This window comes from Myxocyprinus asiaticus, chromosome 33, assembly GCF_019703515.2.
Source record: "Myxocyprinus asiaticus isolate MX2 ecotype Aquarium Trade chromosome 33, UBuf_Myxa_2, whole genome shotgun sequence".
In the NCBI taxonomy this organism is placed as follows: Eukaryota; Metazoa; Chordata; class Actinopteri; order Cypriniformes; family Catostomidae; genus Myxocyprinus; species Myxocyprinus asiaticus.
This window is the reverse complement of record NC_059376.1, coordinates 36,561,142-36,574,040: the sequence shown is the minus strand read 5'-3', so window position 1 is coordinate 36,574,040 and position 12,899 is coordinate 36,561,142. Positions and strand designations below refer to the sequence as shown.

Below are 12,899 nucleotides of genomic sequence, written 5' to 3'. Positions count from 1 at the left end.
CCATCTTGCTATCTTAAAAAGTGGCTAGCCATCTTGTTATCTTAAAAGAGTACAGTAGCTAGCTACAGTGCATCCGGAAAGTATTCACAGCGCTTCACTTTTTCCACATTTTGTTATGTTACAGCCTTCTTCCAAAACGGATTAAATTCATTATTTTCCTCAACATTCTACAAACAATACCCCATAATGACAATGTGAAAGAAGTTTGTTTGAAATATTTGCAAATTTATTAAAAATAAAAAACGAAAAAAATCACATGTACAAAATTATTCACAGCCTTTGCCATAACACCCAAAATTGAGCTCAGGTGCATCCTGTTTCCACTGATCATCCTTGAGATGTTTCTACAACTTTATTGGAGTCCACCTGTGGTAAATTCAGTTGATTGGACATGATTTGGAAAGGCACACACCTGTCTATATAAGGTCCCACAGTTAATAGTGCATGTCAGAGCACAAACCAAGCCATGAAGTCCAAGGAATTGTCTGTAGACCTCCGAGACAGGATTGTATCGAGGCACAGATCTGGGGAAGGGTACAGAAAACTTTCTGCAGCATTGAAGGTCCCAATGAGCACAGTGGCCTCCATCATCCGTAAATGGAAGAAGTTTGGAACTACCAGGACTCTTCCTAGAGCTGGCCGCCTGGCCAAGCTGAGCGATCGGGGGAAAAGGGCCTTAGTCAGGGAGGTGACCAAGAACCCGATGGTCACGCTGACAGAGCTCCAGCATTCCTCTGTGGAGAGAGGAGAAACTTCCAGAAGAACAACCATCTCTGCAGCATTCCACCAATCAGGCCTGTATGGTAGAGTGGTCAGACGGAAGCCACTCCTCAGCAAAAGGCACATGACAGCCCACCTGGAGTTTCCCAAATGGCACCTGAAGGACTCTCAGACCATGAGAAACAAAGATTGAACTCTTTGGCCTGAATGGCAAGCGTCATGTCTGGAGGAAACCAGGCACCTATCATCACCTGGCCAATACCATCCCTACTGTGAAGCATGGTGGTGGCAGCATCATGCTGTGGGGATGTTTTTCAGCGGCAGGAACTGGGAGACTATTCAGGATCGAGGGAAAGATGAATGCAGCAATGTACAGAGACATCCTTGATGAAAACCTGCTCCAGAGCGCTCTGGACCTCAGACTGGGGCGAAGGTTCATCTTCCAACAGGACAACGACCCTAAGCACACAGCCAAGATAACAAAGGAGTGGCTACAGGACAACTCTGTGAATGTCCTTGAGTGGCCCAGCCAGAGCCCAGACTTGAACCCGATTGAACATCTCTGGAGAGATCTGAAAATGGCTGTGCACCGACGCTCCCCATCCAACCTGGTGGAGATTGAGAGGTCCTGCAAAGAAGAATGGGAGAAACTGTCCAAAAATAGGTGTGCCAAGCTTGTAGCATCATACTCAAAAAGACTTGAGGCTGTAATTGGTGCCAAAGGTGCTTCAACAAAGTATTGAGCAAAAGCTGTGAATACTTATGTACATGTGATTTTTTTATTTTTTTTTAAATGTATTTTTTTTATGAATTTGCAAAGATTTCAAACAAACTTCTTTCACGTTGTCATTATGGGGTATTGTTTGTAGAATTTTGAGGAAAATAATGAATTTAATCCATTTTGGAATAAGGCTGTAACATAACAAAATGTGGAAAAAGTGAAGCGCTGTGAATACTTTCCGGATGCACTGTATCTAGCTATCTTTAAAAAAGTAGCTAGCCATCTTAAAATAAATTAGCTATCTAAGTAGTATCTACCTATCTAATGAGGTGGAAACCACAAAGGAACAGTTTTTAACTTATTTTTTGTTTAACTATTTTCCACTATTGTTACTAATTGAAAGAAATTGTATTTGTCCTAAACTTCCTATTCTCCTTATGTGACAGTCTGATCTGACCTTTGTGGGCTGTGTGGGCATGCTGGACCCTCCTCGCACTGAGGTGGCCGCCTCTATCAAGCTCTGCCGTCATGCTGGCATTCGCGTCATCATGATCACCGGTGACAACAAGGGCACGGCCGTGGCCATCTGCAAACGCATCGGCATCTTCTCAGAAGATGATGATATCAGTAGCATGGCCTTTACTGGCCGTGAGTTTGACGACCTTTCACCACACGCCCAGCGCGAGGCTGTCACGAACGCCCGCTGCTTTGCACGTGTAGAGCCTTCGCACAAGTCCAAGATTGTGGAGTTCCTGCAGGGCTTTGATGAGATCACTGCCATGGTAAGTCACCTTTCTATGATTCCTACCCACTGTTACAAGAATTGGGGAAAAAGCTTAAAAAATAGTTCACCCGAATCATTTACTGACTCTCATGTTGCTCCCAACTCGTATGACTTTCTATCTTCCAAGGGGCAAAAAAGGAAAAAGAATGTAAAAATCTTCACCCCTCATTTTGCCATATAATGAAAGTAAACAGGGACTACAGTAAACTGCAGTAAAAGGAATCAATATGATTGATGCACTATGTTTCAAGCCTTCTGAAGCAATACAATCACTTTGTGATGAACAGACCAAAATGAAGTTATTCACTCTCATATCAAATCATTTATCTACTCAGTGGCAAATTCAGAGACACTGTCTACGGTGCAGGTTTTACGTCAGTTACATCAAACGTCATTGATTTGGGATTTGTAGCTCAACAAATTATTATTACGCTATTTGACTGATTTGTTCTGTCTCTGCAGACAGGAGATGGTGTGAATGATGCCCCTGCCTTAAAGAAGGCAGAGATTGGCATCGCCATGGGCTCTGGCACTGCCGTGGCCAAGTCAGCCTCGGAGATGGTCCTTGCTGATGACAACTTTGCCTCTATTGTGGCCGCTGTGGAGGAAGGCAGAGCCATCTACAACAACATGAAGCAGTTCATCCGCTACCTCATCTCCTCCAATGTGGGAGAGGTTGTCTGGTCAGTCTGTCTTTCATTGGCCTGTTTGCAGGGCGAATTCGCTAAACAGTTGCAGGAAAACCAGTTGCTTTTTCACAAATCACCCGCAATATAGTTTATCCAGAAAGCAGGTTGTTAACTAAATGTTATTGAAAAGAGATTTGCGTACATTTTCAATTGATCATGGCAGCAGTGATTGGAGAAGTGTTATACCGGTAACTAGACATGTGTCCCGGCACGTAGTGTAATCTGGTCTAGATTCAGAGCATTATTGTGATCAAATAAGCTAGATGCAGTTTAATGAATAGAACAGAGAACGCAGGTGTCTCGTGTTTTTAAAAGTTGAAGTTCTTTTCAACTCAACACGGTGTCTAAAACAAAAGCGAGATGTTGAAAAAACAGCGATGCTTGGCGCAAAAGTCAAAAACAACCGTCTAGTGCATAGTTACGTAGAAAAACAATTTAAACAGCTCAGACGGACACAAAAACAAAAAATTCCCCTTTGACAGTCACTTAAGGTTCGTTTTGTCTGTTGCTGATAAGAATGACTCATCCTCTTTTCAGTATCTTCCTCACTGCTGCGTTGGGTTTCCCTGAGGCGCTAATCCCCGTCCAGCTGCTCTGGGTGAATCTTGTGACTGATGGTCTGCCTGCCACTGCTCTGGGCTTTAACCCCCCTGACCTGGACATCATGAACAAACCCCCTCGCAGTGCCAAAGAGGCCCTTATCTCTGGCTGGCTCTTCTTCAGATACATGATTATTGGCTGTGAGTATGGATGTAACAGTTTCAAGGTTTCATAATACACCTCGGTTTTAAAACGGACAGGTATCATACCATTAAAAATTTCTGATTGATGGTATTGCATGAATATAAAGAAAAATTTGTATTTATTATTTTTCAGAACTTTTCTAAAATCCAAATCAGTTTAATTAAGACTGAATATGCTAGATTTATACAGCAACATATAAACTTGGTGAGATAAAATAAATCTTTAAATTGCGCCTTCCTCATGTTACATTCACTGTCGCTCAATTTTAAAGGTGACATGCAGGTGTCGCGACCGCAGCGCATCACGAGCACATCAGAAGTGCAGCACGAGCAGAGCGCATCCTACAGACATGTCCGAGCCTGAACCTTTATTTCAGCTGCCAAAGCAGTTGAGGTCCGCTGTCTGGGATTACTTTGGGTATGTTAAAGACCCACGAGGTGGGGACCTGGGTAGCTCAGCGAGTATTGACGCTGACTACCACCCCTGGAGTCACGAATTCCTATCCAGGGTTTGCTGAGTGACTCCAGCCAGGTCTCCTAAGCAACCAAATTGGCCCGGTTGCTACGGAGGGTAGAGTCACATGGGGTAACCTCGTGGTCGCGATTAGTGGTTCTCGCTCTCAATGGGACGTGTGGCAAGTTGTGCATGGATCGCGGAGAATAGCATGAGTCTCCACATGCTGTGAGTCTCTGCGGTGTCATGCACAGCGAGCCACGTGATAAGATGCGTGGATTGACTAGTCTCAGAAGTGGAGGCAACTGAGACTTGTCCTCCGCCACCTGGATTGAGGTGAGTAACCGCACCACCACGAGGACCTAGTAAGTAGTGGGAATTGGGCATGCCAAACTGGAGAGAAAAGGGGATAAAATAAAAAAAATTAAATAAAAAAAGACCCACGAGGCACCATCAATGTTGATGGTTACACAGTCTGTAAAGTTTGTCGCAAAAAAGTATCGGCTCGGTCAGGAAACACTTTGAACCTTTAGCACCTTCTCTGTGAGCACCATTCCACAGAATTTGCAGAGATGAATGTAAGTGGAAATACAGTATACAGGATAATAAATTATAGCCCCTGTTTCATAAAAACACTAGATTTAATGTAGTTTTACATGATTTGTAATGACTAAATTGGCTAAAGTTATGTTTATGCTTTCTGTCAGCAAACGGATTTAAGCACTCGTTCAACATTACGATGTGCCAACTGTGCAATGCAACAGTAGGCCAACAATGTGTTTGATACTACTAATAATATGTTTTATTTGTAAACATAGTAATATATAGCAGTGGTTCTCAGCTGGTTTTGCTTCAGGACCCAGATTTTACATTGAAAATCAAGTGGCGACCCACCATATTAAAAACGTAACCTGTATTTAATGTATCCTGGGTCGCATTTCCTTTTATGTTGCATAGTTTTGTTCATGGTTTTCAAGTACAAGGACATGCATCAAGTGACATTATTTTTGTTGTTGACATCAACAACAAAAGTGACAGTAAGTTTTCTCTCCCCCCTTTTAAGAATTGAAGAGCATATTTACTTATATGAGCCCATTATTATCCTGTTTGTTTCCTAATTTCAAACATAATTCAAACAGAACATACATATTACACAGGAGGAAAGGCTCCTCATTACCATGGTTAGGTCATTGTAGCTAGTCTTGAATAATAGTAATAATAATAACAAATTATAGTATTTATGAAAAAATAAATACTAGCTGAAACACATCTTGAAACGAACTACAACTGCCACTGTTGATATAAAATGAGGTCTAATAGATTCTACCTTTTAGATTATTTCATATGAAACTATAACATTTTGTCAAAATATAACAGTTACTTTTATTCATGTAAAATTGTGAAACAATTTTGTAAAGGTGATGAAGTATAATGAAAAAAAATTAATTAATAAATTAGCGCATAGCACAGTGTTGCTCTTTATCTCCTCAGTGCTGTTTGGCATGTCAGGGCTGCCTACTGTTTGAGAGGTTCAACTTGACTTCCTCCATAACACTTTAAACTAGAAAAGTCTCACTAGAATTGAATTGGTCAAATCAGTTTTGAGGTCTGCGCTCCGCAATATCGAGGGAAGCCCGGTTGTTGCACGCGCGTGCCAGAGAGATCATGATCGCGAGCTGGTTCCGTTACACTCGTGCAAAAGTGCAGATGAGAAGCCTTTAGCTGATTGTGAGATTATCATTAAATCTGTCCTAAATAGGCTATCACTTGGGCGGCCTCCGAAATATCTTCCATGAGAGAACCATGGCATTATTCTTTCCCTGCTGTCTGTGACCCAGTCCGAATAGACCTGTGACCCACTTTTGGGCTGCGACCCACCAGTTGAGAAAAACTGCTATATAGGGTTTACAAAGTGCATGGCTTTTGGTGTGCAGGAAATTGACATTGACCTTATGCATGCAGGAAATTGACAGTGAAACTCAGGCAGAAAATAGACAGTATTGGACAAAATGCCAGTAAATAAACTGCAAATGAATAATATATTTTCAGTAGGTATTATTTAGAATTAAACTAAATCAAAAATACAACAAATTATAAATGCATATCTGAAGTGTTAACCTGGGCAGCAGTCATTCAAGTCAAGTCATTTGTATTTGTATAGTGCCTTTCACAACACACATCGTTTCAAAGCAGCTTTACAGAAAAGCATGCATTAACAGAAAATGAAACTGTAATATCTATAATGTCTTAAGAGTCATCATTGTGTAGTTTTATATAATATGATTGTGAATTGTTTAAAAATAAGTAATTAAATAATAATTGTATTTAGATACCCAGTGAGCATGCTGAAGGCGACTGTGGCAAGGAACACAAAACTCCTTAAGATGTTGGTTAATGGAGAAAAATAACCTTGGGAGAAACCAGGCTCACTGTGGAGGCCAGTTTCCCTCTGGCTAACATCATGAATATAATGCCAATATTACTTATGTATAGTGCAAGTCATGGTTTAAAATTATTAAACTAAGTAAGTGTTAAGGGTCAGTGTTTAAACAAAGATTTTGTATGAACTGTAAGATGAATGACTAATGTCTTTTGAAGTCCATCCTGGATTAACTGCAGAAGTTCACATAGATACATTGTCTTGTTAGTTAGCTGATGAAGGGTTTTGTTGGCAATTAATTGATAGTCTATGTATTCCATTTCAAGAGTGTAGTCCATCATTAGACCAAGGTGATGCAGGCAGAGATCAGTGAGGTGCATTGCAGTTCAACCGGCCGGTAATTTCAGTGAGGTCTATCCTAAATCCAAGGTTCAGGCAATGGCATATGATGTATCCCATGTCTTATGGTTGGAGTTGGCATCAGTTCATCCTCTGAAGTCCATCGTAATAGACTGAACTGATGTTTGGCTGGCACCGGCTGCTATTAGTCATCATCACTCAGAGACACGTAGCAGTGGAGAACAACATGAAGCAGGAATGGAGCTGGATCTGTCCGGTTCTGGTGACCTCAAGATAGAAGTCCCCCAAGTAATGCATTACAATAATCTAGTCTTGAGGTCATGAATGAATTAATTCATTTTTCAGCATCAGCAATGGAGAGCATGTGTTGTAATTTAGCAATATTTCTGAGGTGGAAGAATGCTGTTCTACAAACATTGGAAATTTGATTTTCAAAGGACAGATTGGTATCAAATATAATACCTAAGTTCTTCATTGTTGAAGACGATGTAACAGTACATTCATCGAGAGTCAAATTATATTTTAGCGGCTTGTTTTTAGAGGTTTGGTCCAATAATTAGTACCTCTGTTTTGTCAGAATTGAGTAGAAGGACATTTCTGGCCATCATAATCTTTTATTTCATTGATACACTCTTCTAATTTGGAGAATTGTGAAATTTCGTCAGGTTTTGAAGAAATATAAAGTTGGGTATCGTCGGCATAACAGTGGAAACCTATTCCATGATTCCTGATAATATCTCCCAGGGCAAGCATATACAAGGAGAAAAGCAGAGGCCCTAAAACTGATCCCTGTGGCTCTCCATAATTTACTTTTGTTTGGTTACAAATAAAATTTCATAAATCATAAAATAACAATAACATTCTATACATGTTTTTTTTTTTTTTTTATTGTTTTACCTGTTTGTGATTTTAAAAAATATATATATTTTTTACCTTATCAGATTAAGAGAGTGTCCTGGTGTTCAAGATCAAATGTTAAAGGATTAAAGTTGAAGAAATCCTAAATAACATTTCCTCTGTGTGTTTATCAGACATATTTGATAACCAGATATTAAACTGCTAATATTATTATCAATGCACCTCAATACGGTGATACTGTAATACCATGGTAATTTTTGTGGCGGTTATTATACCGTAAAAATGTCATACCATTACACCCCTAGCTGTGAGTCACAAACATAACAAATGCATGTGGTCACACTCTCAAACACATGTATTTGAGTGAATTTTGCTCATTATTCAAATAATCAAGTTAGCTCTCTAATAAAGTATATACAGTAGCTGTTTGTCTATAAAAGGATCTATCATTAAGCTATCTAATAAATTATCTGGCTAAGTATATCTACAGTAACTATCTATCTCAATAAGTGTGCTATTTAACTTGTAGCCTCTTCTTTAGGTTTCACACATGGGCAGTTTTTTCTCAACTGATCATTTAGTTAAAAAATAAGGCCTACCCTGGTTTATGTCCATTATAGCTGGGTGGGCTGTTAACTCTTGTCTTGTTGTGTTTCTCAGGTTATGTTGGTGCTGCGACTGTAGGAGCTGCAGCTTGGTGGTTCATTGTTGCCGACGATGGTCCAATGATCACTCTTTACCAGCTGGTATGTATTTAAATAAAATATTTGTTTGTAGTGTAGCCAAATCTTTAGCCTTAAGGTCTGGTAACACAGTCCGATGCACCTGAAGTATAAAATATTCTAAATTCTTTCCATCAAAAATCATTAAATGTTGTTAATAAGTTATAAGTGCTAAAGGTGAAGTGTAAAATCTTCAAACAGGCTTCACGAATACCCATACTATATATGTATTATAAACTGTATATAATATTAGTGATGCACCAATGTATTGGTGGCCAATTACTGACCAAATTAAAACCATCTGCATATCGGTTGTAAGCATGAAAACATCAAAATGAAAAACGGATGGTTTATTTATAATTAATCAGTAACACACTTTGTAAAAACTGTAAATTCAAATGCACAACCCAGAAATAATAATAACCACAATACGTTGTAGGGTTGGCTCTCCTAAGAACATGTAATATATCATTTTCGTTCTTTCTCGTTCATTCTCACATTAATGCGGAAAAACCACCATAAATGGACGACAGTTGTGAAAGCTGCACTTACCCATAGGCTACATGATGTGGGGAAACCATCCAAAATGCTTAGAAACCAGTAGACTTTGACTTCTGAGACATCGGTATGATATCCATTAATGCTGCATGATTGATTAAATTAAGACTGAAATCACAAAATGGCCTTGCGTGGTTACTAAACCTTAAAAGGCTGCATTTTAAAATAAAGTCTGCATTCAGCATTTCAGTCAGTTCCAGACTGAGCTTTCAGAGCCAATCCATGTTCAATTAAAAATTTTGTTAGATCAGTAAAAAAAGCTTTTTTACCACTTTGTTTTACTTTGGAAGTGTGATTTAAAAATGTACAGTGATCTGATGACAAATTAAGCTGAGTGGCAAAGTATCGGTATTGACCTATAGGTTTTTGTTTAAAACGGTCAGAAATTTTAATATGGGTGCAAATGGATATACTATATATTTTTGGGGTTGTTCATATACAGTATATATAATGGTTACACTTTATTTTAATGTGTCCTTGTTACAATGTAATTACACAAGTAATTACTGATTATTACTAATTAACTACTTACTATAGGGTTTGGTTTAGGGTTAGTTGCTTGTAATTACACATAATTGAATGTTATTACTACAGTAAATACATGTAATATGTGTAACGAGGACACATTAAAATAAAGTGTCACCTATATAGTTTGTATATGTACATTTGTCTCTCTTTGCCGGTAGTTTTCTCCAATGGTGTGTATGCCCCCTTAGAGCTCACCATAGATGCAGAAGAATTGTTTTTGTATGTAAGCATTCGCTAGAATCTGCTACATTTACATAGCATCATATACACTTTACGTGATAAAGTAAATCTCTAAATTGTGACTTCCTTAGTTTACATTCGACCGTCACACCCCTAGTCTCAAGACACTTGCAATCCGTTTCGTTCTTTCTACTGAGTCTAGCCTTTTTTTTTTTTTCTTTAACACAAGAACGCGTTTGGTCTGACAAACCCCTAACTCTGCGTTTTCTTTCTCTCTTACTTTCAGAGTCATTTTCTGCAGTGTTCTCCTGATAATCCAGACTTCCAGGACCTGGAGTGCCATGTATTTGAGTCTCCCTACCCCATGACCATGGCCCTGTCTGTGCTGGTCACCATCGAGATGTGTAACGCCCTCAACAGGTCAGTCCCCAGAACCTTCTCCTAGATCCCAGGCTCATGAAAACAAGATTCCAAAAATGAGCCTTGTTTTCTTGTCTAAACCCAGTAAACATGTCTTTCCTGCAGTCTGTCAGAGAACCAGTCTCTGCTGCGCATGCCTCCCTGGGAGAACATTTGGCTGCTGGGAGCCATCTGCCTCTCCATGTCTCTGCATTTCCTCATCCTCTATGTGGAGCCACTGCCGGTATGACACCCATCCAGACTGATCTTGTTGCAAAGGGTCTGATAGACTCTGCAGAGCATTAAGTGCTCAGTGTTGCTGAATATATCTGAAATAAGAGTTGTAATGGTAGAAATAGTTGCTTATTTACGTCATACACTAGACAGTACTTGGACTGCACTATCAAATTAAAATCAAACATGATGTGGCCTTGCGTGGTATGACTTACTTTCTTCTGCTGAAACAAACAGTGGTTTTTAGAAAAACTTCGTCGCTCTGTTGGTCCATACAATGCAAGTGAATGGTGACTAAAGTTGAAGCTCTAAAAGCATATAAAGGCAGTATAAAAGTAATCCATGCAACTCCAGTGGTTAAATCCATCTCTTCAGAAGCAATATGATAAGTGTGGGTGAGAAACAGATCAATATTTAAGTCTCTACTTTCACTATTCACATTCTTCTTCTTCTTTTGTTTTTGGTGATTCGCATTCTTCGTGCATATTGCCACCTTCTGGGCAGGGAGGAGAATTTAGAGTAAAGGACTTGAATATTGATCTGTTTCTCACCCACACCTATCATATCGCTTCAGAAAACAGATTTATTCACTGTAGTTGTATGGATTACTTTTATGCTGCCTTTTTATGCTTTTGGAGCTTCAAACTTTTGGTACCCATTCACTTGCATTGTATGGACCTACAGCACTGAAATATTCTTTGTTTGTGTTCAGCAGAAGAAATAAGTCAAATACATCTGGGATGACATAAAGGTGAGTAAATGATGACAGAATTTACATTTTTTCAGTTGAATTATTCCTTTAAGTATGTTCAACCGAACTGCACATTGGCAATAGCCAAGCACTCTCGTCATCTCATGTTCACGTACTTTTGTAAAGTGTGTTTATGGCTTAAATTAAATAAATACATGGGCTGTATTACATAATCCAATATTGGATTGGGTTGCAAAAAAAGTGGGAATTAAAGGTGGACTGAAATCCTATAACGAGCCAACTTTCAAGTCCAGTTACAATGTGAATGCAAAGAGAACTGGATTCTTGGTCACTCAGTTCACATTGGGTCAACTGAAACTTTGCTTCAACATAATATTTAGGTAGCAGCAATATGAGATGTTTGTCATGGTTCAAAAACAAAAATCTTAATTTTTTGCCAAAATACTCGCAATGTGAATTTCTCGTCCTTCAGGTCATCTTCCAGATCACTCCTCTGAACGTGACACAGTGGATGATGGTGCTGAAAATCTCAATGCCTGTTATCCTCTTGGACGAGCTGCTGAAATTCGTTGCACGGAACTACCTGGAGCCTGGTAAAGATCTGGACCAGGAGTCCCACAAGAGAGGCTGGTCCCTCTCTGCATGCACTGAGGGCATCTCCTGGCCCTTTGTAGCTCTGACACTCCCCCTAGTGGTGTGGCTGTACAGCACAGACACTAACATCGCCAACCTGTTTTGGTCCTCTTGACTGATCTGTGACCTGCCGTGAAGCTAACATGTGACTCCAAATAACCAGAGAAGCCACATTAACAAGGATCAACCATGATTAACCATGATCACATTTGCACATGCATCCAAGCCTTGTTTGAACTATATATATATATATATATATATATATATATATATATATATATATATATATATACACACACAGTTGAAGATAGAAGTTTTCATGCACCTTAGCCAAATATATTTAAACTCAGTTTTTCACAATTCCTGACATTTAATCGTAGAAAACGTTCTCTGACTTAGGTCAGTTAGGATCACTACTTTATTTTAAGAATGTGAAATGTCAGAATAATAACCGAGAGAATTATTTATTTCAGCTTTTATTTCTTTCATCACATTTCCAGTGGATCAGATGTTTACATACACTTGGTTAGTATTTGGTAGCATTTCCTTTAAATTGTTTAACTTGGCTCAAACTTTTTGGGTAGCCTTCCACAAGCTTCTCACAATAAGTTGCTGGAATTTTGGCCCATTCCTCCAGACAGAACTGGCGTAACTGTGTCAGGTTTGTAGGCCTCCTTGCTCGGACACGCTTTTTCAGTTCTGCACACAAATTTTCTATCGTATTTAGGTCAGGGCTTTGTGATGGCCACTCCAATACCTGGACTTTGTTGTAATTTAAGCCATTTTGCCACAACTTTGGAGGTATGCTTGGGGTCAATGTCCATTTGGAAGACACATTTGCGACTGAGCTTTAACTTCCTGGCTGATGTCTAGAGATGTTGCTTCAATATATCCATATAATTTTCCTTCCTCATGATGCCATCTATTTTGTGAAGTGCACCAGCCCCTCCTGCAGCAAAGCACCCCCATGCTTCACAGTTGGGATGGTGTTCTTTGGCTGCAAGCCTCACCCTTTTTCCTCCAAACATAGGAGGAAATAATGGTCATTATGGCCAAACAGTAAAATTTTTGTTTCATCAGACCAGAGGACATTTCTCCAAAAAGTAAGATCTTTGTCCCCATGTGCACTTGCAAACTGTAGTCTGGCTTTTTTAAGGCAGTTTTGGAGCAGTGGCTTCTTCCTTGTTGAGCAGCCTTTCAGGTTATGTTGATATAGGACTTATT

At 39.4% G+C, this 12,899-nt stretch overlaps 1 protein-coding gene across 2 annotated transcripts in view; it reads left to right on the top strand.

Annotated features, from left to right (window-relative positions):
• LOC127423919 (sarcoplasmic/endoplasmic reticulum calcium ATPase 2-like) overlaps positions 1-12,899 on the top strand; it is a 51,437-nt gene that overhangs the window by 34,271 nt on the left and 4,267 nt on the right. For both annotated transcript variants that reach the window (XM_051668607.1, XM_051668608.1), the window contains exons 15-21: positions 1,888-2,223; positions 2,688-2,908; positions 3,452-3,654; positions 8,370-8,455; positions 9,984-10,117; positions 10,223-10,340; positions 11,515-11,635. In XM_051668607.1, the coding sequence (XP_051524567.1) occupies positions 1,888-2,223; positions 2,688-2,908; positions 3,452-3,654; positions 8,370-8,455; positions 9,984-10,117; positions 10,223-10,340; positions 11,515-11,635 (1,219 nt within the window). The remainder of the gene's footprint in view (positions 1-1,887; positions 2,224-2,687; positions 2,909-3,451; positions 3,655-8,369; positions 8,456-9,983; positions 10,118-10,222; positions 10,341-11,514; positions 11,636-12,899) is intronic.